This window comes from Miniopterus natalensis, chromosome X (genome assembly GCF_054644295.1).
Source record: "Miniopterus natalensis isolate mMinNat1 chromosome X, mMinNat1.hap1, whole genome shotgun sequence".
Taxonomy (NCBI): domain Eukaryota; kingdom Metazoa; phylum Chordata; class Mammalia; order Chiroptera; family Miniopteridae; genus Miniopterus; species Miniopterus natalensis.
This window is the reverse complement of record NC_142103.1, coordinates 80,799,263-80,826,381: the sequence shown is the minus strand read 5'-3', so window position 1 is coordinate 80,826,381 and position 27,119 is coordinate 80,799,263. Positions and strand designations below refer to the sequence as shown.

The following is a 27,119-nucleotide window of genomic DNA, read 5'->3' as shown; positions in this document are numbered from 1 at the left end:
GAAGGTAGTCTGTGTAGACTTGTTCTAAGCACTCCATTTATCTGAGATTAACCTGATAACCTTCACTTTGTAACATCAACATAGCACAGTCTTTTTTTTTTTTAATTGATTTTTTTTTTTTTAGAGTGAGGAAGGGAGAGAGAAATATCGATTTATTGTTCCACTTACTTATGCATTCATTGGTTGATTCTTATATGTGCCCTGATCGGGGATCAAACCGCAACCTTGGCATATGGGGCGGACGCTCTAACCGACTGAGCTACCCTTCCAGGGCCTGGATAATCGACATAGAAAATAGTATATGGCATAGTGTATATGATGGGTTCATAAGGCCCTTCTGGGTTCTAGCACTAAATTGTGCTGATGGCTTGGCAAGAGAGGCTAATCTTGCTACGTTTAGTATTGCCTAGTGAGTGCTATGCTGTCCGTGGCACTTTATGATTTTTTCCTTTGCTGTTCTGAGGGCTACCGTGGTCAAAGGGTGATCGGTCAGAGCCAGTCAGGCTGTGAGGAAGCCTAAGTGCTTTCAGGTACTGATGTTGCAAGAGCAAGTGAACGAGTTCCTCAGAGCACCTGCTTGGGGGGGGGGGCGGGGGGGGCGCGGGGGAGAAGGCCCCTACTCGCAACTAACCCCCTCCCCCATCCAGCCTTGGGAGATAGCCACACCTTTCTCCTATCGGTATGGAGCAGGTGGCCAGGGACCTCGCACCAATGCCCCTCCCAGGGTAGCCGCCTCGTGGGCCTGGCCGCCTCGCGGGCCCTGTGACGCAGGTCAGCTGCGCCGCTGGGACCCCCAGGCACCACCAGTGCGACCGCCCAGCGCGTGGTCTCCAGATCTCGTCTTTCCGCCGCCCCTCCCCCCACAATCCCGGAACTGGGGGGGGTGCAGGTGACGTCATCATCCGGGCACTCGTTGGCGGGGCCACGGTTCACAATGGAACAAAAACAAACGGCTCAAGTCAAACTCTGAGCGACGCGGCTGTGGCTCATGCGCTTAACCCTGTCCTGGCCATACACTCTGCCAGTCCCGATCCTCCAGCTCCTCCCGCGTGGTATGCTGGATCCTTTCGGGCCTCCCTTCCCCCCACTCCTGCCTGTCCTCGCGCCACCTCTGCCCTCACACCGCCGGGAGCCCAGGGCAGTGTAACACCGTTCCCTGTGGTGGGGCGACCCTGGAGAGGCGGGGCGGAAGGGAAGCTCTCGAGCGAACAATCTTTACCGCATTGTCTTCCCCTCCCCCACCCAGCTTTCCGGGTCTAAGCGTCTAGCCAGGCCTGGCTCCCAGGGCGGTGCGCCACTCTCCCAGGCTCCACGGCCCCGGGTGGAGGAGGAGCAGAGAGAGTCGAGGGAGCCAAGAACAGCTGATCGCGAGGGTAGGTGGAGGGGAGGGGGGAGGGCCGAGAGGCGGACCCTTGAGGGGCGGGGCTTGGCGGGGGGAGGGCTTCACGGGGGCGGGGACCTCGGGGTTTTGGGCGGCTCTGAAGCTAGTGGGAGTCTGCGCCGCCGCCGCTGCTGCTGCTCTCGCCGCCGCCGCTGCTGCTCCTGCTCCTGCCACCGCTACCGCCGCTGCCACTGGCCGAGCGGTTTTTTTTTTTTTTTTTTTTTTGGTTTGGTTTGGTTGATCCGCCATATTGACGAGGACGGGCATCCGCGGCTGCGGAAGGTAGTCTCCGCCGCCGGAGCTGCAACCTCCGTGTACCCGGCGCGTCCGGGCCTCTGCCGCTCTGAGCCCCTCCCCGCCTCTCAGTTCACAGGCCTCGCGGGAGTCCGCTGCTGCCGCCTCTCCCGGGAGGCGGCGGCCTCAGCGACCGGTGCTCGAGTCGGCGCCGGGAGCGAGCTGCAAGCCGCAGCCAAACGACCAGGCCCCGGAGCAGGGGCAGAGGCTGCGATCAGGGGAAAGTGAAGTGGCCACTGCGGGAGGAGGAGCAGGAGGAGGTGACGCAGGAGAAACGCACCGCCCGGAGCTCGTCTGAGCTCAGAGAGAGCCCCAGCCTTAGGAGAGAAAGGGGGAAGAGGCCCGCCGGCGGCGGAGGAGGAGGAGGCGGCGGCGGCAGCGGCCACCGCCGTTGCAGGGCGGGAGCTGCAAGTAGTGAATTCCGGTGCTCCTGTGCCGTGCCCCGGTCCTTAGGCTCGCTGCAGCCTCTCGACACACTTAGTCGTTCGTTGCCCCCCCCCCCCGGGCCTGGGATGCACCCGGGTCAGCCTTGTCCCGGGACTGAGTCGTGCTGCCTCCTCCGGTTGCCCTGCTTCTGAAGAGGAGACGCCTGTGTTGTGCGGTGAGTAGCCAGCCGCGCCGGGGAGACACGCTTTTCCCGGGCCAACAGCTGGACTTCGCTGAGGGGAGGAGGGCGAGGGGGTGTGTGTGTGTGTGTGTGTGTGTGTGCGCGCGCGGTTCCTTCTCCGGGGCCGCCTGCCGGCCCGGGGGCTTCCCCGCCTCCCCCCACCCTCGAGCCACGGGCAGGGCGGGCGCGGGCGCGCGCTCGCGAGGCGGGCGCGCGGAGCTGGGCTCTCCGCGGAGCCGGCGTCCCGGGAGCGTGTCTGTGTGTTTTGGACTGTAAGGGAAAATGGCTGACGGCTCCGTCCCTCCCCCTCCTCCCCCTTCCCGTCCAGTCTGAGGCTGAGTGGGAGGATGGAGTCTCCCGGCCCTGCGGGGCAGCCTCCGCATCCGCACCCGCACCCGGGGGCCGGGTCAGCGCTGGGGGGCTAGAGGCCCCCCCCCCTCCCCCGCCTCAGGGCTTGCAGTTCGGCGGCCTGGCGGCCACTCTCCCCATTCTTGTTCCACTTGACACCAAACGCCATTATTGAGGTGGAGTGATTTGGAGCACTAGAGCTAGGCCTCGGCTACGTCTGGCTTTGAGGCCCGACGACTTGTCCGCCTCCCCCCACCCTCCCGCGATAGCCCGCAGCTTCTCCTTGGCCCCGAGCGGGAGCCAGGTTATCGTCCGCCTCCACCTCCTTCCCCACCTTCGCGAGAGCCGAAGCCACGAACGCTGTTTTGATGCAGAAACAACGCTTCCAAGCTCGCTTGGACCCACCACCTTTCTATTTTTAACCGTTTCTGCCAAAAATAGTAGCATGTGCGAGTTCGTTAGTGATAAAACCTTCAGGTTTCTGTGATGTGAGGCTTCAGGGTTGATAAATGGTTTTTTTTTCATTCATTGTGAAATAATAAGTTAAAGAGTTATGGAGCAGGTGTATACATGTTTTGTAATATCCGTGTGCATTTTTGTGGCGACTGGAACCTACCCCGGAATTTTTCATATTTCCCATAAAACTTATTTAAAATGAAGCATATTATTTTTTGAAAGCTCCGTAGTTAAAACGTTAATTGGATTTTCCACTGTTCGGTTTACACAGGTGTGTGTAATTTCTTAAAGGTTGTCTGAATTTAACCGAGCGAGTTAGATGTACGTTAAATATTCACGCTTTATTTTGGGGAGAGGGAAATATTCGGTGGCATTCTTTCACCTGGAAACCCTTGAGTCCCTTAAGTCTACATAACGTTTGTAAAATCTTCACTTTTGAGGAAAAAATTGGAGTGCATCGATTAGGAAACTTTTCGGCAGGTACTTAACCCGCTCTTGGAGCTCATTAACTACTCTGATTATATAGAGTAAGGACCGGTTAACTATGACTAGGTTGATTTTCTTAATCTGTACCCTTGAACTTTATAAAAATAGAGACTACAAACTCCTTTACGTCTCCCTGGTCGGCTGATTTTAGTGGGCTGCCATTTTGGTTTCAGCAAATGCCTTCCAAGTGCTTAAAGATTCACGTATCAAATATACAAATGTGTCAATGTTTGTTTTCTCAATTTTAAAACTGGTGCTTTGTCATACTTAATACCTTTAACTCTTTAAGCTTTATTGTTCCAGTGTTCGGGTGCAGTGAAAACCAGAAGTATTTCGAATTGGTGTACCAAGGGTGAATTCAAAATGTTTTTGATAATCATATTTTGCTTTCTTTTTCTTTTGTGCCTCTTTCTCCAACTTATAATCATCTTAAATATTTCCTTTACATACATTTAGTATCACATAAGATAATGTCATTATTTTTGCCTCAAATATCAAACATAATTTACAAACCTCAAGGAGAAAGAATCGCTTTCTTTAATTAAAGTATGAAACTTTTGAACTTACACTAGTTTTTTATTCCTATTCATTTTTAAATATTTTTTTTGCACGGATATTTAACTTGTAATTCTCAACATATTATCTTAACGTTCTTTTGTTTGCTGACCTTGGTAGTTTGAAGGAAAATTTCTGGAGGGATTAAATAACAGCAAGAACAGTACATGTGAGAATCTAAATTCTTCAGAAAGTAACTTTGAAGGGCAGATTTTACCTTTCACCAAATTATTGGGAACTCTTGTTGGTGTTCCATAGTTCCCTTGTTTTATCACTGGAATGCTCAAGTAGGATTTACTTTGATCTTTTTCCCTTTCAGGATTTTGAAATAAATTTTCTAACATCTCAAGATATGAGAGATTTCATGGATATCTCCTCAGAGATAATTTTTCTTTGATGTGGTATTAATATAATGCTCTTACAGTTTTTGAAAATTGATGTTTTTCATGAATTTGTCATGAATTTGTTCTTGATTAGTTGGGCACAAGGAAGCATTCTTTTAGGTTATTTTATTTCATAAGGTCAATTTAAAGACTAATAAAGTTTTTATACTTCAGTTTCAGAATTTTAGTAATTGAAACCAATCTTTGTTTAAATCAGGTTAAAGACAGTTGTTTGAAATATATAAGGGTGTGTGGTAAAGGATTAGTTCTCCTGTAAGTCTTTTGGACAATTACCTGGGGGGCGGGGATCTAATTCTGTGGTTATGTAGTTTTTTTGTTTGTTTGTTTTTTTAATTTTAAAAGAATGTAATGCTTTATAATAACCTTGCATTATATTCCCTCTTGCTGGTATGTTTTCTGAATCTTGACTCTCCCCTCTTCCCCCCTCAAAATTTGAAAAACATGGTTTTAGTTTCCATTTGGTTTCCTTAGGAGCTATATCTTTAAAAGCTATTGTATTTATTGTTAAGTTGTCTTATTTTAACGGAGTCCACCATTAGTATTTGGGAAAGGGTTAATGCATTAGTCCTTGACCCTGGCTGCACATTAGAATCACTTGGGGGAGTTAAAATAAATAAATAAAAATACAAGTGCCTGAGTCCTAATCCCAGAGACCGATGAATTGTTCTGATATGGCGTCTGGGCAAAGGTATATTTTTAAAGCACAGTGGGTGATTTCTTATATGCAGTCAGGCTTGAAAACCACTGCGTTATTGCTGTGAGCATGTTCTTACTGAACTTTCAAGTGGATAAATAAGGTCAGTTCCCCTTCCCCCAACTGCTTTCAGTTATCAGCATAATTGTCATTTATTGAACATTAAAATGTGCCAGCACTATGGTAAACATTTTCCATTTATTACCTTACGTAGATAGTATTATCTCCATTATACAGATGAGGGACTGAGGTCTGTCAGGCCCAACCAGTGGTGCTTCAACTACTGTGCCATGTTAGTGAAATAACGCTGATTACTATTTTTTTAAAAAACACGTAAAACTTTTGGGTTGTTTCCTATACTAGAATAACTTTAGATTAAAATATATAATATGAGAGTATTCTGCAATTTGGGAAATTATCTTGGTTGGCCAAGGGAGATGCTAAAGCTCCGTAGCAAATACGTTCTTTCCCCTCCATGGGTCTCCCAACATGTTCAGGTTGATAGTTTAGTTGGTGGGTGTGATTATTAAAATAATGTTAGGCAACTTGACATTCTTAAAAGAATCAAAATTCAGGCATTGCCTCCCATTAGTTTATTTAAATCACCTCATAAGTGAACATTTAGTATCGTGAGAGCATCTATTAGTTCAATTTGAGGAGTCTAATTTAGCCTTGTTTAATATAAGAGTAAATTTTACAAAAACTTTTTTAAACTAAGGGTTTTATTTTGCATTTTTATAGTTTTGATTGATATTTTTATGGAATGAGTGAAATAGCGGTAACACTTTTATTGTTTCTCTTGATTCCCTTGGTCTATTGCACTAAATTCTCTATTGAGAGAGGTGGGGAAAGCCTGCTAATGTAGAATCTATGAGCATTCTTAATGTGGCACAAGATTTGTCAGATCTTTTTGTTAAATTAATGATTACTGTAGTATTTTCTATGCTATCAAGTCTATCATAAGGAAAAAAGACTTCATGAAACTACTGTTATCTATATTGGAATTGGAATTGATGATTCAGTTATTGCTGTTCAGTACAATTGCCAATGTAATACACTTAAGGAATAAGGTGTGAAAAAATACAGTTAGAATGACATATCTTACTTAAATTTATTCTTTAAATGTGCTTGTCTTGTGAGCGTCAATGTACACACATACACTATACATTGGATTCCACAGCAAATGAATTTCCAATTCTATTTTCATTCAATGTCTAACAATGATTTTTCAACCTCACTGTATCAGAATGACCTGTAGAGCTTTAAAAAAAAAAAGCATTGGCCCTGCCGGGTGTGGCTCGGTTGGAGCGTTGTCCCATGCACCAGAGGGCTCAGGTTCGATTCCCGGTCAGGACACATACCCGGGTTTCAGGTTCCCTCCTCAGTCGGGCACGTGTGGGAAGCAACCAATTGATGTTTCTCTCTCCCCCCTCCCTTCCTCTCTCTCTCTAAAAAAAAAAAAAAAAATCAATAAAAACATTTTAAAATCCTCAAAAGATGATTCTGATATGCAGTTAGGGTTTTTTGCTATTTCTGCAATTCATTGTAGGGAAAGGGGAGATGTGAGACTCTCTGAGTTTGTATCCTACCACTAGGCAGTAATATTCTTGCTTGAGTTAGTTTTGTCAGTCACACGGCCAAAAGTTCCAGACACAGACATAGTGAAAAGGTCAGACACTGGATGAATAGTGGGGAGAGACCAGGATTTCACTTAGAATTTTATGTCCATACACACATATAAAATCTATTTGTTCATTATCTCTTACTGAGCACCTTCTTAGAGTTATGGTTCTAGCTCTAACACTGACATTAATATCTGTTAAGGCATTAGTTTCTTTTTTATCCAACAAATACTTATTGGGCTAGAAATTAACTGTTGTTTGGAAACTTACGTTGTATGAAATGGGGGCAGTGGACTAGCTGATCTTGAAAGTTGTCCTAACTCTAATTTTGTCATTTTTCATTGTGCCTCATAGGAGACTGAATTAAGTTACTGTATTAGGCTTATATGTAGTTATGGTATAAGCCAATGGGATTTTCCTTTTACCTTTCAGTTTCTTTAAATAAGTTAAGTAGAATTTCATTCTGAGCGCCAGTGTTCTCCGTTGAACCCAAATGTCATGTACAGTAGAAGTGGATTCTTTTAGAATTCTTGCATATTGGCTTTAGGAGTCATTGTACTTAATATACTTTTAATTTTTGCCTGAAATTACATACTCTGGTGTCACCCCTTCCTCCTGCCATTTTATTTGTTTTATATATTTTTTAGATGATTAATTCTGTCCTTCAAATTCTTTTAGGTTGGTGGCATCCATTTGGTCAGACTCAAGGTCCTAAGTCCACTGATACATCCCCAGCACCTAGAAAGTGCCTGGCACATAGACAATAATTTGTTGGATGAGTAGTCAGTTCACCGTATTATATTCTTGGGTCTGATTTCTCTCTCTTTGTCCCCCACCCCCAATTCTCTTTATTGCTTGGAGTTACTTAACTTGACCTAATAATCCTTTTATGATGTGCAGTTCTGAAAGGAGTCTTAGATCTAGTCAAACTTTGGTTTTCAGGTGAGGAACGTGGCTCAGAGTTAACTTGACTAAGCGTGCTGCTTCATGAAGTTGTTTCCATATGTAACGAGTCACATTAACTAGTGAAGTCTGAATCCCATTACCTTTGTAGTCACTCTCATAAAATGTACACTTAAATCTCTCCCTAGTTGGTAATGGATAATGAGGTCATGGATTCTGTCCTTTATCTTTGTGTATTATAGAGAGCACGTAGTACTGTATTGTTTACATGACTGTTTGATTGCCTGAATGGCAAAATCGGGGGGAATATTTGACCTCCAGTAACCTAGAACTGCATGTACAAAATTGGTGTGTCGTCATATTATGGCCCCCTTTCAATTTATCCTTTCTGTAACTGATCAATCATGTAAGCTTTGATCAGTTTAGACTCATTGGCCAACCACTATCAAAGGAATTGTTTTCCTTGGGATGATTTTGAATTGGTAGTTTTGGATCTCATCCTCAGCCACAAAGCCTGTGTAATGGGAAGAAGAAAATTTAGGAAGAATAAAAGGAGTCTCTTACTTTTCCTATCCTATTCTATTTATTCCCATTTCCCTCCTATTGACTTTGATAGTTAATGAGAGTTGTAAGTTTAGGTTGTTGGTACATCTTTTCTCTGAGCTAGTTACTTAGAATTTCTGTGTAAGTGTACTCAATTAACTTGCATCCCAGAGAGCATGGAAATTACTATATGGCATTAGACTCATGTTCTTTTACCTAATAATAATTTGTTTCTGATTAAGGTAGTGCAGAAAGACTTGGTTGCTCCCCTTGATAACATCTCCCAAGTTCAGAGCAGGAATCATCAAACTTACTATAAAGGGCTGGATCATAAATATTTTGGGCTTTGCTCTCCAAGGCAAAATTGAGGATATTAGGTAAGCTTTCTGTTGATAAAGTTTGGTTAGAGTGAGTTTAAAAATCAGTTTCCACAAACTCTATAGAACTGGAGTCTGAGACAGTACTGTGGTGTTTGATATTCATTAAAGGAAAGCTAAATTGGAAAGATATGCATTATCAAAATATTTTATTAATTTCATGTCTTGAGGGATAATGTTCTATATAAATAAAATTTTCAGAGCATACTAAAGCTTACTTTTAAATATTTAAACCGGTTTATTTGATGGAAAGCTTCCTATACTTTCTCTTTACAGTTTTTATCTGATTATGAAGTCAGTATGTTCTGTTGTTAAAAAGCTGTGCTGGTTGCGAGCCCTGCGCACCTTGTAGCCTCACAAAATTGAGGAAATCAAGTTCCCTGTTTACAGCCAGGCAAAAGGACTCCAAATCTGTCAAGAGCAAGAAAAATAAGGATAATGTGAAGTTTGAAGTCCAATGCAGCAGACACCTTTATACCTTGGTCATCACAGTCAAAGAGAAGACAGAGAAACGGAAGTAGCCCTTGCCCCCAGTTTTGGCAGTGAAGGAGCTTAAATGAACCAGACACATTGATCTAAGGTCTGAAAATGTGAAACTTTGAAAATACTTTTTTAAAATTTTTTATCCTCGCCTGAGGATATTTTTTCCATTGCTTTTCAGAGTGGGGGGGGGGGGGATGAGGGACACATCGATTGGTTAACTCCTGCACCCACCTTGACTGGGGCAGGGGATCGAGCCTGCAATTGAGGTATGTGCCCTTGGCCAGAATCGAACCCGGGACCCTTCAGTCCATAGGCCAACACTCTAACCACTGAGCAAAACTGGCTAGGGCTTTGTTTGTTATTTAAACAACATTCATCTTTTAAGTGGAAATGGTATAGTCAGTGGAAGGGTACAGGACTTTGTTAGTTCCAGTTATCTCGTTCTCTGTGTGAGTCATTTACCTCTTGGGTGCTCACTTCTCTGTAAAACCAAGGTTTTGGATAAGAGGTGACTTTAAGCTACTTTAAAAAAAATAAAGTCAACTACTGAAGGAAAATAGGAAAGGTTAAAAAAGGGTTAATAGGTTTAGGAGTAGTTGGATTAACAAGTAAGGGAGGGGTTATATAATTTGAATGTTTCGTGTGTGTGTGTGTGTGTGTGTGTGTGTGTGTGTGTGTGTGTGTGTGTGTCACTGAAGAACTTTGTTATTGTTATTTTAATATATCTTTATCGATTTCAGAGAGAGTAAGGGGGAGGGAGAGATAAACATCAATGATGAGAGTGTCATTGATTGGCTGCCTCCTGCATGCCCTCTACTGGTGATCAAGCCTGAAACCTGGGAATGTGCCCTGACCAGGAATTGAACAGAGATCTCCTGGATCATAGGTCAATGCTCAACCACTGAGCCACGCCAGCCGGGCAGAGCTTTATTATTTTACTTAATCCTGTGGGTTAATTGTGCTTGACCGACAGCTTGTATAGTAATGAATTTGTTAGCCAGGGGTATAATATCTTTGCTGGCAGAGCAGCTTAAAGTTTGGTTAAGTTTTCATCTGAAGTCTAGCTTAAGCTTTAAGAACATAATGCTGTTAAAAAGTGTTGTAGCCTGCTAAGCAAAATAATGTTCAGGGGAAATTGTCTTTTCTGAATTGAGGATGAAAGTATGAACATAAGTATGATAGCAGTAATTTAGTCTGGCACAGATGGTTTCTGAGAAAATGTTGATACCTCGTTTTTCATCACTCTAAGAGAAGTAGCAAAAGAAGCTTATCATTTTTATTGTATATCATTTGGCCAGTTATTCTCAAACTTACCTGCCTCAGGACCCCTTTATATTTATTAAGGATCCCAAAGAGCTTTTATGTGGAGTTATATCAGTGATATTTACTATATTAGAAATTAAAACAGACATTTTAAAAAAATGTATGTGTGCCCTCAAAAATAACAAAACTCATTGCATGTTAATGTAAATTGTATTTATTTAAATATGTCTTTATTGATTTCAGAGAGAGGGAAGGGGGGAGAGAAGCATCGGCTGCCTCCTGCACGCCCCCCAGTGGGGATCGAGCCTGCCACCCAGGTATGTGCCCTGAGCTGGAATCCAGCCGGCGACCTCCTGGTGCATGGGATGACTCAATCCTGAGCCACGCTGGCCAGGCTAATTATTTAATTAGATTTCACCTATATAAAAATGTTCTAAGGAATGGGCAAGGATATAAATCACCCTTGAATACCCTTAACAATATCTGATTTGTTTTGATGAGATTGCATATGCTTTAATCATCAGTGAACTTTTTGAATAGGCCAGATGTTCCTAGTTAAAATTTAACGCCTAATGGTAGAGATAGGAAAAACAAAGTTACCCATGCCACTCAGTGACACTTGAGGTGATTGGTGCTGGTCTGATTCTGAATTACTGTTACATTGGCTGCATTAAGGCTATCGTATCCTGTTTCTTACATCTTTTCTCCTTTACCCCTGTACACACTTACATGATCTATGATATATCACAAATGTCGTTCTGTTTTGTAGATATTCTCTACCTTCGTCTAACTTACTTTCCCCCTTTCCAAACTTTTTATTAAGGAAAAATCAAGCATACAGATACAGATAAAACTCCCATTAACTAGCTTTATTTCATGGCTCTTTTTATTTACTCCCTCTATTTTGAAGCAAATCCCAGAGAGCAGTTAATCTTAAATTATAAGGGTTTTTTGTTGTTATTTTGTTTTTAATTTGAGAGAGAGAGAAACATCAGTGTGAGAGAGAAACATCGATCTGTTGCCTCCTGTACATATCCTGACCTGGGACTGAAGCTTCAACCTGGGTATGTGCCCTAATGGGAATCAAACCAGTGACCTTTTGGTGCACGAGCGAGGGCTAAATTACAGGCTTTGTTTTTTGTTGTTGTTAATCTTCACCTAAGGATATTTTTCTCATTGCTTTTCAGAGAAAGTGGAAGGGAGGGGTGGGGAGAGAACATTGATGGGAGAGAGAGACATCCACTGGTTGACTCCTGCAGGTGCCCCCACTGGGTGTGGTGAGTGAACTCACAACCCAGGTACGTGTCTTTGACCAGGAATCGAGCCCGAGATACCTGAGACCCTTGTCGCTGGCGGCGGCGATGCTGGTGCTGTAACCACTGAGCCACACTGGCCAGGGCTAAATTACAGGTTTTTAATGTAGTTCTTAGATACTCTAACAACAGTAGCTAATACTTAGCACCTCTGTGTGAGGAACTGTGAAATTGCTCCACATACACAATATATTCTTTATATTTTTACAACAGTCCTAAAAGGTGGATACTACCATCCCAATTTTATATATAAGGAAACCAAGGCACGGATGTTAAGGAACTTGTTGGGCTTGGACACCTAGGTTAGTGGCAGAGTAAGTATTCAAACTGAGGCAGTTTATGTACAGTCTGTACTCATAACCACTGTGCTATATAATATCATGAATGAATGAGCTCTGCTAGCATTTTCATTTTTTCCTACAGCCATTATTTGAATAAAACACAGCTAGAAGGGACCTTAGCATGCAGCCTTCCCACTTTAAAGATGAGGTTCCCTTCCCTTTTTAGCTCTTAGACTTTTCATTTCATTTGTGATTTGTCCAAAAAATTAATGATCTCTAGCCTCTTTTTTTAATAATAATGTCTCAATATAATAAAGGGGGGTGTCATACTTGAATTAGAATGTTCTATTTTTAAATTTTGTACACTACATTAAAATATTTTAATGTTGAGTTTTAGTTTCCCTTTCACATCCTACTTAAAAGTTTCATTTGCGGTAACTTGGTATAGCTTCCACTTTGGATTTTTCTTTTGATAAGAGTATTAGCCTTCGTGGTATACTGCAGAGTATTGTTTTGCACCTTGAGGGTTAACTGTTACAAAGACAGACTTAAAAGATCTCTCTTAATGGAACCTACATGTGCAAAACTATATTACAGAAACAATGCAAATGTCCATCAACTAATGAATGCAGAAATATAATATGTACCATACGATGGAATATTTTTTGACAATAAAAAGAAATACAACAACTTGAATGAACCTTACAAACAGTTACTCTAGGTGAAAGAAGCCAGTCACAAAAGATTTCATATTATACGATGACATTAATATGAAATGTCCAGAATAGGTAAATCTATAAAGATAAAAAAAGTAGATTAAAGTAGGACTGGGGTGAGGAAGGAGGGACTGGGGAGTGATTGATACTCATGGGTGTGGGGTTTCATTTTGGGATGATGAAAATGTTCTAAAATTGATTGTGATAACTGTACAGTTCTGAATAAACTAAAATCATATGAATTGTACCCATCGTATGGGTGATTAAATGTAATGTGAATTATATCTCAAGGCTGTTGTTTTTAAATTATTGTATGTAACAATATACTGAGGATAATTTCATTGGCTAAAAGGAATTTCAGATTCCTTGGTTTCCTTTTCAAAGTCTTTACATTTGTGACTTGATCTAACTGGAGAATCAGGTAAAAAGAGTAACCACTGGATGCACATTGAAAATGGTGATTATTGCTATTATATCTGCTTTGCTTAAAATGTTGAATAAATGAAATGAGGTCTTTGTTTTCAGCATATTGGATCAGCATTTCATGATTGGATTAGTGACTTCTATAAGTTAACTACTTATAAAGATTGGCAAGAACTGTTAAAAATAATTTGTTGTTAACCTGTCACTTAACCAAGGAGTAGACTGATGAATAGGCATATCTTCTGTGACGTCTGGTATGTATGTGGTTGTGTCTAATATTTTAAATCAGCGTTTCACACTTGCTCATTAGGTTGATTTGTTTAGGAACTGGAGTTTACTGGCAAGGTTTTCGTTTTTTTATAGCCGAATAATATTCCATTATATATGTGTCACATTTTCTTTATCCATTCATCCGTTGATGGACATTTAGTTATTCATAATATCTTGGCTATTGTAAATAATGCTGCAGTGAATAAGAGGGTACATACAGGGTGGGACAAAAGTAGGTAACAATTGTTTGTATGGAAAATAATACAATAGCCCTGCTGGAGTGGCGCAGTTGGTTGCGCATTGTACAGTGAACCAAAAGGTTACCAGTTTGATTCCTGGTCAGGGCACATGCCTGAGTTATGGGCTCGATCCCCAGTAGGGGTCGTGCAGGAGGTGGCTGATGGGTGTTTCTCTCTCCCTTCGACTCTGAGAGGAACATTTCAGTATGTTTTGAAATCAGTAAAAACATTTAAAAAGTATTTTAGAATAAACTCTGTTTAGCGTGCTCAACAGCTATAAACCTACTTTTGCCCCCCCATGTATGTTTTAGAATTAGTGTTTTTCCCTTTGGATAAATACCCAGAAGTGGAATTGCTGGATCATATGGTAGCTTTATTTTGAATTTTTTCATAAACTTCCATACTGTTTTTCTTTTTTGTTTTTCTTTTTTTAAATATATCTTTATTGATTTCAGAGAGAGGAAAGGAGAGGGAGAGAGAGAGATAGAAACATCAATGATGAGAAAGTCATTGCTCGGCCACCTCCTGCACGCCCCCTGCTGGGGATCGAGCCCACAACCCCGGGCATGCTCCCCTACCAGGAATCGAACACCGATTGCCTGGATCCTAGGTCGATGCTCAACCGCTGAGCCATGCCCGGCTGGGCAATCTGTCTCCTATTGACAGCATGTGATTGGATCTTCTTAAATTCAGCCTATCTCAATTTTGATTGGGTTTTATTATGATCCACTCACATTTAATGTCATTATTGATATACAGTATTCCTCCTCTTTATCCATTGGGGATGCATTCAAAGACCTCCAGTAGATACCTGAAACCATCAATTTTACCAAACTCTTTGTGTACTATGTGTCTCATTGTAGTTTTTTTGTGTTTCACCGAAGACTAATGATTTTGAGCATCTTTTCATGTGCTTTCTGGCCATTTGTATATCTTTGGAGAAATGCCTCTTCAGATCCTTTGCCTGTTTTTAAATTGCGCTGTCTTTTAATTAAGAGTTGCAAGAGTTTTTTGTATGTTTTAGTTACAAGTGCCTTATTAGATTAATGACTTATAATTTGTTTCTCCCATTCTATAGGTTGTCATTTCATTGTCTTGATAGCACTCATTAAAACACAAAAGTTTTTAATTTTGAAGAAGTCCATTTTGTCTGTTTATTGATCCCGCTTTTTTTTTTTTTTAATATATCTTTATTGATTTCAGAGATAGGAAGGGAGAGGGAGAGAGATAGAAACATCAGTGATGAGAGAAAATTATTGATTGGTTGCCTCCTACACGCCCGCTACCCAGGATTAAGCCCACAACCTGGTCATGTGCCCTGACCAGGAATGGAACAGTGACCTCCTGGTTCATGGGGCGACGCTCAACCACTAAGCCACACTGGCCAAGCTGACTTCATTTTTGAAAGACTTGGGTGGTCTTCCCTGCGCGCGCGCGCGCCCCCCCCCCCCCCCCCCCCCCCCCGGACTTTGAACATGTCTTTCCTACTGCCTCTGATTTCCATGTTTTCTGATAAATCAGTTTATAGTTTTATGGAGAAACCTTTTTATGTGATGATTTTCTTCCTGCTGCTTTCAAGGTTCTATTTGTATTTGGCTTGACTTTTTTAAGCTGTTTTTCAGCCTGGTCTTTTTGCATTTATCCTACTTGGAGTTCATTGAACTTCTTGGATGTGTCGATTAGTGTTTTTCATTGAATTGGGGAGTTTGGGCTGTAATTTGATACTTTTTCTGTTCCTTTCTTCTGAGACTTCATTTTGTATATGGTGGTATTATAATTTTTTTACTCAAATTTTCATTTGGTTCTGTTTTGTTGATTTCTAACATCTTTTATTGATAGTCTGTTTAAACATTGTTGTCATATTTTCCTTTTAAGCACAGTTACCTTTAGTTTTTGAACATACTCATAATAGCTCTTTTGAACTCTTTGCTAAGTGACATGTGGACCCTCAAGGCTGGTTTCTTTTGCCTGCTTTAAAACCAGATCTTTAATATAATGTACCAACTTTTTGAATACTGATTCTCCCCAGGGTCTTGTTACAGTGGTACCTCAGTTTTCGAAGGTCTCTTTTGACAAACATTTCAGGTTACGAACACTGAACCCGTAAGTAAATGCTTCGGTTTTCAAATACGCCTCAGAAGTCAAACGTGCCACACAATTTCCGCTGAGTGCAAGATCCTGAGGCCTAGCTGTTGGCTGTTGATCCCTTGGTTTTCAAACGTTTCAGAACTAGAATGGTCCTCCGGAACGGATTACATTGGAAAACCGAGGTACCACTGTATTTGCTTGCTTATTTGTCTAGTGACTGGCTGACCTACTCTGATGAAGCCTATTTTCTCTGTGATTTCTCTTCAAAGGGCAGAGCCTTAGACATGCACACAGTCACCCTGGGATGACAGTGGTTTTATAGCAAGACTTTGTGTGTTTTCTCTGATAACTGTTAAGCGTCTCCCTTTGTTGGTATCACATGCAAATATTAGTCTCCACTAATTGTTGACTGGTTGCTCTATTGTTTTAGGTGATGCCCTGGGATTTCATTGCCTCTCAGTTTGTTTCAATTCAGTTTTTCCACTTTCCAGAGGGTAATCTTTGAGGTTTGTTCTGACCCAGGGGAGGCTCTTAGCTGTCTCTTCTCTGTCTGTCCTTTTTAGTAAACTACTTAAAGCTATTGCCAGCACTCCTGGGACAGCCAGCATCTTAATTGCTTATTCCTTCTGTTTCCATTGTTTTCTAGTGCACCCTTAGGCTTGAACTTCCCTGTACTCTGTTTCATATAGGTCAGTTCACTTTGAGAGAATTTAGGAGTTCTCTTATGGCCTGCCTCTCCGGCTGGGCAAAATCTTTACACCATTGAATGGCCACCTTCTCTCAGAGTGACACTGCTTCTTGAGCAGAGTACTGTGTGGGAGCAGCTGTCTCTGGTTTCAGCTTGTCTCCTGGTGTGGAACCTTGGCCCTATGAGTGAGATGGAGTGGGGGCTGTTATTAGGACCACATAATTCTTCCCTGCTGAACTTGGGTCCAGCTTCTGCTCCACAAGTGTGACCTGGATAGAAGAGCCCCAGACCTCTCAGCTGCTTTTGCCTGCAGTAGAGGTAGAGCCTTTGCAACTCAAACTTGGGGATGATGAAAAATGCTAGCTGCCTTCCTCTTCTGGGGAGATAGCTTGACTGTGTGAGCTTGGGGCAGAGAGCCCTGTATTCTTGGTTGCACCCACCTGGAATGGATTGGCTGTCCTGCTGAGCTGACTGAAAGTGCCACAGACTGTTCTTACTGAGATATCATAGATATTTTTGAATGTGTGTTTTCTTGTTTTGTTTTTGTTTTTTTAATGTTTTTTAAAGGCTTTAAATTAAAGATTTTAAATGTTTGTTTTTAAAAAATATTTTCACCAGTTATTGTTTAATTGGAGTGTCCACAGAGCTTCTGGTGCCACCATTTCAGAAGCAATTTCTAGTTTAAAATTACTCATTGCCTATAGCCATTTAAAAATAAATTTGGGGATCGCTGGAGGGAGAGAAGGTGGAGGGAGGTGTGGAGGTGGGTATAGGGGGGTTAAATGGTGATGGAAGGAAACTTGGGGTGCTGAACATACAATGTACAGATGATGTGTTGTGGAATTGTGCACTCGAAACCTGTATAAGTTTGTTACCCAGTGTCACCCCAATAAAATAAAATTATCTTACATATTTAAATATATATATTAGTGTTTGAGAATGCCTTGGAAGGGATGCTGGAGTTTATTGAAGCTCTTACGTATATATAAAAGCTTCCGGTATCCTAATTGTATACATACAACTTGAGAGACACTTAGTATGGAGTAATTTTGAGTATTTGGTCAATTACCATGCATTTCTAAATGAATAAATTTCAACTGCCACAAAGAATTTAGAATGCAGGATGCAGTTCTGTTGTGATGACTTCTAGGAAGCCATCCATAGGAAGTAGCAGCAGCTATACTTAGTGACAAAAATTGGAGGGGCTGTTTAATAATGGCGATAACAGAATATGCGCATTTAGCTCAAGTAATACATTCGAATTTAACAAAGATTAATTACACATCTTTATTCACATTAGCATGAGTTACTGGTTGGATATGAACTAGCATCACACTGCGGAGGGGGACTGTGCTTAATATATGCTGCCTTGACTGGTTTTCTGTGTAATTTATAATATTGTGTGGTAAGAAGGATGAGTCCTGTGCTAATGATAATGGCAGTGCTGGTGGAGTTTGGAAAAGACAGGCCTTAACTCGAGCAAAGACTACATTTTAATATTGCTTAGGGATGTTTAGGTTTATAGCTGTGGACTCTGCTATTGAAAATAATTTGCTGCATTTCAAAGTCCGAAATGTGAAATCTCGTCTCCCCATTGAACAATAGTTTCTGTAACGTTTTTTGAATATGCCATATTTCCTAGGAATACAGCTATTGTGTTTTAGAAGAAAAGTCTGTGGTATGTAGCCATTAATGATGACTTAGAAGACTAGTTAACATGGAAAAATTATAAAAAGTAAAAAAATCCAGTTTCATAAAATGTTTCTGCATTAAAAACATTTTGATACAGTTTATCTTCAAGTGGTGAGATTAATGGTAGTTTTTTCTTATTTTCCAGCATTATTAATGTATGGTGTGGTAGTTAAAAATGTAAACCCCTGGAGCTTGTGCTGTCTGGGTTAGAATTGTTTACTCTGTCCCAGTTTCTTTATTCCTGAAATGGGGCTAATAATAGGCTTATTCTGAGGATTAAATAAATTTGTACATATAACTTGCTTGGAATAGAGCCTGACACAAAGTAAACACTCATGTTAGCTATTATAATCACTCTTAATAAGGAAAATTTTATTTAAAATTTGAAGTATGTCAGCCTGGGTGTGATGGTATTGAAACTGGGGAATGAGAGACAATATTGGAAAAATAAGTTAGGACTGATTGTGAATAATCTTGAATAATAGTTCTTACTTAAAAGGTAGAGAGGAGGAGGCCAGTAACTGTTTCAGAGATTGAAAATGTTTGGGAGATTGGTTTAGCATTAATGTACTAAACAGATTGGTAGTGTGGAGGCCAGCCAGGATACTGTTAAAATTGGAGTCTAGCCTAGAATGGGTAGGAGTGGGAATGGAAAAGATAACATTGGATACCACATAAAAGAGGAATTGATGGAAATGGGAAGGGGTTTGACTTTGTTGTTGTTTTTACTACCCACCCCAACCCCTCAGTTTAGTTTGTTTTCTTTTTAAATCCTTACCTGAGGATATTTTTTTCCCCATTGCTTTTCAGAGAGAGTTGAAGAGAGGGGGAGAGGGAAAAACATCAATGTGAGAGACACGTCGATTGGTTGCCTCCCTCACGTGCCCAGACCGTGGCCAGGGATCCAGCCTGCAACCCAGGTACTTGCCCTTGAATGGAATCGAACCCAGGACCCTTCAGTCCGTGCAGGCCAACTCTAACCACTGAGCCAAACTGGCCAGGGCCCCTTCCTTTTAGTTTTTGAGCATCTACTTGTGTGCCAGTGAATCCTTGGGATTCAGTGGTGAACAAAGTTCATACAGCTTTTGTCCTTGTAGAACTTTTATTTTTTTAGTAGGGAGAGAGATCATCACACAGATACCATGAAAGAAAAGACCCTCAGGTAGGAGTATATACAGTTAGGGTAGGCTCTGTGACTTTAAGCTAAACAATGTATAACTAAACCCAGTTTTACCATAGGCAGTTGATTCGAACGAGTAAAATTCCTTCTGTGTCTTACCAACTTTATAAAGAAACAATGTTGAAGTTATTGGAGGACCTACTGTACTTGAGTTCTGTCAGCAGGGTTTGGGGCTGATTGAATCAATATAGGCAAAACAGTAGGCTGCTTGTACAAAGGCCCCAGTGGCAGCATGAGGGAAGTATATTTTGAAGAAGAAGGCAAATTAAATTGGAGTTAGAACAAGCTTTGGGTCAGGAGTTGCAAGTTAAGGCTGAAGTTAAGTGTTTGAGGGGCTTTGTATACCATTAGAAAAGTATTTTAGCCTTTATCCTGGTCTTCGAAGATTTTTAAGCAGGCCATGACATGCTGTGGTTTGCCTTTCAATAAGACTCATAGTGATCATTTCTAATGCGAACAGATAAAACATAATTGTAAGGATGGACGCAGGCTGGACAGTAACTGCTTTTAAGAGAAAGAACAATATCTTATCCTTGTTCCCATTTTTTCCCCTCTTAACTTTTCCCCTTCGAATTCAGAGAGTACATCAGTATCTTGGGAGCTATAGCAAACCTTCGTGGTGTAAAGGAAGAGCCAACGGCTTTGGAGTCTAACAGATGGTACTGGCATCTTGGACAAGCTCAGGTTACTTACTCTTTTAGCTTATGTTTATGTCTGTTAAATTGTACTAATAACCATATGGGATAGGTATCCTGGTGATCAAATGAGGTTGTACAGTTCACCTACTATTGTGCCTTATATATGTGTGCTCATATTTCTAAAGTAGTGAATATAGTTTCTGAATATAATTGATCGTGAGATGTGTCACAAATAATAATTAGTTAAATACAATAGCAATGTTTACAAATGAGGTTATCTAAAAATTAGAGTCAGGATTATCCCCCCAATAATTATTTTGTACTCACATTTCAATATGTTTCCTTAGAAGGGATAAAGAAAAACCTAGAAGTCCAGCTATTGCACAGATTGTCTACACATACTATTTTTGGTTATTTTTATTTTGTGTTTTGCTTCATACTGTTTTTGGGTTTGGGCAATTTCTCTGTGTGTCCGTGGAGGTGGATCAAACCCGTAATACCTTGTGTGTGTCGTTTCTCATGCTGTGGTGGAAAACTACCATGTAGGATAGGGAACATTTTCTTCCAAACAACAGGGCATAAAAAGTTTGTCTTTAATCATAGTGAATCTGTCATAGCATTAGAAGTGTAAATTTAAAATGGTCTAAGGACTGTATGCTTAAAAATAAGTATTTTCATTCTTCAAAATGGTGGTTATTTTGAAATAAAGGCAGTACTTAAAATGATGGTTCATATTGGATTATAATAAAGGTGGAACAATTATACATTTCATGTTAAAATTTTAAATCTGCATAATTTAAGTGTTCTATAACTAGTGTATTAATTACAAAATAATAGTTTGTCTAAGATAGTTATACAAGTTTTCATTCTGTATAGTCATGAGCAAAAGTAGTGAGGACTAGTGTCTTGTGAAGGCTAAGCACAGCCTTCAGTTGTGTCTCTCACCTCTGATGAGTCAAGTCTTTTAAGAAGGGAAAAAGAAGTTATGGATGTCAAACATGGCATTAAAAAGGAAGTAAAATAATCGAGTAATTTCCCCTTTGATTTTAGTACATAAAACCAGAGTAGGTAAAAGTCACAAGTTAAGATAATTTCCATGGATGAGTTTAAGGATGGTCTATCAAAATGTTTTCTAAAAAACTCAACTCATTTTGATGTCCAGTAAAGGAAATAATTTGTTGGAGTGTTGGATTTGCTGTTGCTTATTGTCTCTATCCTTGATCTGTAATGTTATTCTGCAAGAACAGAGAGATTTGCCTGCTGTGCACTATAATAATCCCTTATATTTAAAACAGTATGTGGCCCATTGTAGGTGTTAAGCACATATTTCTTGAATGACTAAGCTTTGTTTTGGAACTCTTTTGGGGTACTAGTATCATATACATGGAGTTGTAGAGGGTTTCAGTGTGCTATATAAGAGGAGAGAGAGATTCTAGAATGTAAGGAACGTTTGAGCAGAGATAGAATAATGACTGGGTATAGAAAGGGATTCTTTGTCCCAAGGGTTTCTCTGGTATGAAGGACTTCCCATTGAAAGCTGCTAGAGAAATTCAGTTCAGCAAAGTTTAAAATAACTAGTAAGTGGTTTGCTGCTTATGGAATACTAGGTTTTTTTAAAGAACGTAATGCCAGCCCTGGCCTGGTGGCTCGGTCAGTTGCAGCATCGCCCCTTACACCACAAGGTTTTGGGTTCAATTTCTGGTCACGGCCCGTACAGGAGGCAGTCAGTGGATGTTTTTCTCCAACCCCCCCCCCCCCAATAAAAAACATGTCCTCGGGTGATGATCATAATGCCAATCTTGATTCAGGGAATGGTGATGTTTTTCCAGTCTTGGAGATGTTGATATGCTAAATTTGAATATGAAAAAATGCTGTGTATTCTAAAGGCAATCTGATACTGCCATTTTGGTTACATTTTGGCATTGCAGAAAATCTTATATGCATTCTGGTAAAATGTGAGTGACGGCGGGGGTCGGGGGGGATGACAGGTGACCCTTGTAGTACTGCTTTTCTAAAAGTAAAACTTAAAACTTTATATAAAACTTAAAATTCTACTTCATTTAGTAAATTTTCACATTGTCATTTGTTGAATCTGAGTGTTTCTATAGGAAGTGGTTGTTAATTGTGTCAAGTTTTACATGATTTGAATAATGTTTTAGTTTCTTTAGTTCTGTGTAGTATACTGCTGCTTTGACTTGGTAGAAAGCTTGTACTAGCCTCTCTAGGTGTTCCTAAATCTCTCTGGCTTAGAAAACAAGCTCCTGTAATCAAGTTAAGGCAATGTGATTCCCACTTGGGAATCCAGTGTGTTTCCTCCATTTGGATTAAATGGCATTTATTAAGAAAGGAAGCAGTATTATTCTTGGATAACTTAGTTGTAGCATATCTTTGATAATTTTTTTTCCATTCAAATCTTTCCAAATTCAAATATTCAAGAATCCTACACAGTACTTATAAATAGGGAAAAGAAAGTTACATTTTTTAAAAATTACTGTGTGCTTGGTATTTGCAAAACACCTTTATTAAAATAATTCTCATGACATTTTTGTGGATAGCATTATCTCAGTTTTAAAGACCTGGAAAAATTATGAGTGGTTGTTACTGGCCTTTAAGGTAGGCAGCCTGTGGAGGGACAGAGGTAGGATTTTAAACAAGAGCTATGTTTGAGTCCAGAAGTTATTTTTAATTGATTCATACCAATTTCTTACTCTAAATCTTTCAACCTATCATATGAAGGAAAAAGGTATTCAGTTCTTATGTGGTAGTAGAGAGATGGCTATTAAAAATAGCAAAATTGCCCAGCCAGCGGGTCTCAGTGGTTGAACGTCAACCCATGAACCAGGAGATCACAGTTCAGTTCCTGGTCAGGGCACATGTCCGGGCTGCCGGCTCTATCCCCCATAGGGGGCATGCAGGAGGCAGCCGATCAATGACTCTCTCATCATTGATGTTTCTTTCTTTCCCTCTCCCTTCCTCTCTCTGAAATAAATTTTTAAAATATTTTTTAAAAATAGAATAGAGCAGTGTGTGCTGTGCTGAGACCTGATGTACTGGAAATTTGGAAATGTAGAGAACTTGACAGAGGTAGAAGAAACCGGGAAACCGAGAGACGTTAAGGTGAGACTATATAAGAGAGGAATGGAATGAAACTTGAGGCTTTGCTGGTGGAATAGGAAAATATTTAATTTCGTGGTCTGAGAGGAAGGTCTTTTATTTGGGGGAGGGGTTACATACTACCACATTTATCATTTACCTTATTTTGTTTAAAGGGATAGTCTCTAAGTTATCCACAGAATACTTTTGTGTAGAATAACTTGTCCCTTGTCTTTTGATTTGTCTATAGGTGAAGGATTATTGGGATACATATAAATGGAAGGATGTTGAGCATAATAAACAAAACAACATGAAAATGTAATTTTAAGATATTTTAACTCAAATGATCTCCAAATGTTAAAGGACTGCAAAGCAAGAGAACAGTCAGTGCTGTATATGTAAAAATTTATTGTGGGGAAATATAGACAACATAATTTACTATTTTAACCATTTTTAAGTGTACAGTGCAGTGGCATTAAGTACACTCACATTGTGCAACCATCACCACCAATCATCTCCAGAACCTTTTCATCTTCCCAAACTGGAACCCTGTGCCCCTTAGTAATTCCCCAACCCCTGAGAACCACCTTTCTACTTTCTGTCTCTGAGCATAGGTACCTCATGCAAGTGGAATCATAGAATATTTGTCCCTTTGTGACTAGCTTATTTTACTTAGCATAATGTCCTCAAGGTTCATCCATGTTATAGCATGTGTCAGAATTTCTTTCCTTTTTAATGCTAAATAATATTCCATTGTATGTATATACCACATTTTGTTGAGAGAGTACTAGTTTAGTGGACACAGTGATAGAATTAATTCTAGACTTGTTAACTTTCTACCTGTGCTTTGGTCAAATCACTTAGATCACTGATTTTCTAATTTATAGAAAAATACCACTTTAATTTTAGTATGCCTCAGGGTTTGTCCCCTCTTCTGGACTTGTCCTACACTTGGGAATATATTTTGCTGCTTCTCAACCACCAATGTTGTAGACTCCCCCTCCCCCCACTCTCAGAAGGAGATGGTATGGGGTGGAGGATGTGTTATTGGGAGGGGCTCCCAGATGATGCTAATGAATCCATTTATTTCCACCCTTTTGTGAATAATTAGCTCTATGTTCAAGACCCCCAAGTTTTGCTTCAATTCTAGACTTGTAGAGTCAACTGTCTAGTGGATGTTTTCACCTCTGTTTCAGTGTTTAAAACTACTCATCACTACTACTGGCTCCCCTCCCCTCTCCCTTTTAAATTAAAGAAGTAGCAAGGAAAGAAAATCTGACATCTGGGATGGTATAAGCCAAGGAAGCTCAGAGGTTCAAGAAGGGAAGGGTGGGATAGTGGCAGCCAGTGTGTCTTATGCTGAGAATGAACAGCAAGAAGCAGACATTTGATTCGTCAGTTACTAGAGCATTGATGATCTGTGCATCAGACCTCATTCTCCCCCCACCAGATGTACATGTTCACAAACTTTGCGTGTGACTTCATGGGCGTTAATCTTCAAACCATCCACAGACTTCAGTTAAGAACAACTGGCATAAGGCAATTTTGGTAGGTTAAACACAACAGTTAATGAGAGAGAATGGAAGAAGTGAAAGGGGAGACAGACTTTCTTTTTAAGGTTTTTGGAGAGAGGGAAGGGCAGAGGCTGATTTTTCAGTAAGGAAGATTCAAGCATATTTATAGGCTAAGAACAAGCCATCCAGGAAAAGATGAAGGGGATGATTGGAGCATCACCCAGTGGGGTAAGTATACGGTGTGAATTTGAGTCCAGGTTGGGGAACAAAAGGAAGAGACTGGAGCACGTTTGAAGTAGAGAAGAATGAAGTTAAATTGGTCTGCTGGTGTTTGGAGTGGTAAGAAAAAAATTGTTCCGATATTTTGCCAGCAGACCAAAATAGCTAAAGATAGGCAAGTTTCTTCAGGTTTTTCAAATTGTCTACTTCACATAACTTTTTGTAATGTAGGATGTATAAAAATGGAAAACAAAAGTGAAAGAGGCTGCTCAGTCATGTAATCTTTTGTTTTTCTACTTCATGTATAAAAGAGTTTTGTCTGTTTTAACCTCATCAGTACTTAATCAGTCCTGATTTATTAAATTTATTTTTTGGTTATGCTTATTGACAAGTGAAACAAAATATTGTTAGAACCCCATCTCTAGGTTAAGTATATTTAAGTTTGAGGTAAATGTTAGACTGTTCTGGAGTAAATGAGAAGTATGGGTTGCTTTACTTAAAGCCAATTATATACCTATAACCAATCAGCTAACGCTCTCAATCTCTTGGCACATTAGAATCAATTACTTGGGTAAGTTTTTTGTTTGTTTGTGTTTTGGTTTTTTATTAATCCTCACCTGAGGATATATTTTCCATTGAGTTTTTTGTTTGTTTGTTTTGAGAGAGAGTGGAAAGGAGGGAGGGAGGAGAAAGAGAAACATCAATGTGAGAGAGACACATCAATTGGTTGCCTGCCACACAGGCCCCAAACAGGGCCAGGGATCTCGAACCTGCAACCGAGGTACATGCCCTTGATGGGAATTGAACCTGCTACACCCTTCAGTGCTTGTGCTGGCGCTCTAACCATTGGGAAGTCCAGCCAGGGCTACTAGGATAGGGGTTTGTTTGTTTGTTTGTTTGTTTGTTTGTTTGTTTTTTTAAGTACTGATGCCTAGGCTTTATTCTCATATAATTCAATCTGGAGAAGGGTTTGGACATCAGTGTTTTTTAAAGCACCACAGATGATTTTACTATGCAGCTAAGGATGAGACCCATTGGTCTAATGATTATAGAACTGAGTTTGATGGCATTCCGCTAGACACCTTTGTTTGTCAGGTAGTACAGTTGGGGTCTATAGTCCTAGCGTGGTCGTGCTGTGGGAGTGAGTTCCTGTGGTCAAAACCTTGCCAGAAGTGGAGAGTCTTGGTCACTTGATCGTTGGTCACTTGACAAATTCAGTTGTATTTGAGTAACAGTATATAGTTTGAACCCTCTACAAAGAAAAAAAATCCCCCAAAGTTTTAAAGTTTCTGTTAAAACCATTTGTAAGCTTGTTTAAAAGCCATTTGGTACCAGTGATGAATGTTTAGTTGTGCAGTGCTTCTTGAAAGGTTTTTTAAAATGAGCATTTATTACCTTGTTTGTCTTGAGTGTACACATTTTTACAGTGTATTTAAGTCGTTAGTAAATTGAAGATAGTGTTTGCCATCCCATGATTGAATCAAAATGTCTTTGGAATTCCAGGAGAAAACTGAAATATTTTATCATAAGGCTATACTTTTGTTTCCTTGATAGAACAGCTGATGTACTGTTATCAGTTTATTAAGTTGAATATAATATTAATGAAACTTTAGCTTTTCACTTTGCCCTCATTTATATAACCACCTTCTCCTGACTAATTTCACTGGTAATGTTGAGTTTCTTAATTTATTTTTTATCTAAAACAAATGTACTTTTTTTTTCTTCGGCTTATAGGTTATGCGATGGTCTGTGCAAGATGGTTTATTCTTGAATTGGAGCTTCCTAAGACTGACAAATGCTGGTACTTCTATAAGTGGACTATAATTTCTTTTCTCAAGACAACTACATAAGCAGACAAAATTGCAAAGATCTGCCCTGTGTCGAGTATGACAGCCACGACTCGTGGCTCTCCAGTTGGAGGGAATGACAACCAGGGCCAGGCTCCTGATGGACAGTCTCAGCCCCCCCTCCAACAGAATCAGGTAGGACTTTTAAGATACTTATTAAAGTTATATTGGCATGTCTACTATGGGATACTTAAATAATGAAGCATATTCTGAATAATTTGTGAAACAACCATAAAACTATTATTTTAGAAAAATAAATACGTTACTGTCTTACAAAGTAATGAGAAAGCTCAAGTGTTATAGATGGTGACACTTGAGTATATAATCCTTTTTCTGGTGTCCTACACTGTCAGTCATTAAAATTAAGTATTTAAAGCCCTGTGCCAATTCTGGAGCAAAGCATCAAATCATCCAGTGTAGCCTATGCTTAAGGGCATAGACTCAAATCATCCTGCTTGTGTTCAAATTTTAGCTTTGCGCCATACAAGGTTTATGACTCTGG

The 27,119-nt window shown here is 40.3% G+C and overlaps 1 protein-coding gene across 4 annotated transcripts in view; it reads left to right on the top strand.

The window, feature by feature from the left end:
• Positions 1-2,172: 2,172 nt before the first annotated feature.
• The window catches only part of USP9X (ubiquitin specific peptidase 9 X-linked), a 112,237-nt gene continuing 87,290 nt past the window's right edge, over positions 2,173-27,119 (top strand). For 3 of the 4 annotated variants that reach the window (XM_087813519.1, XM_087813520.1, XM_087813517.1), the window contains exons 1-2: positions 2,173-2,276; positions 26,505-26,752. In XM_087813519.1, the coding sequence (XP_087669645.1) occupies positions 26,657-26,752 (96 nt within the window). In that variant the 5' untranslated portion in view covers positions 2,173-2,276; positions 26,505-26,656. Of the gene's footprint in view, positions 2,277-22,958; positions 23,062-26,504; positions 26,753-27,119 lie in introns of all 4 variants that reach the window. The other variant, XM_087813518.1, reaches the window with a different exon arrangement.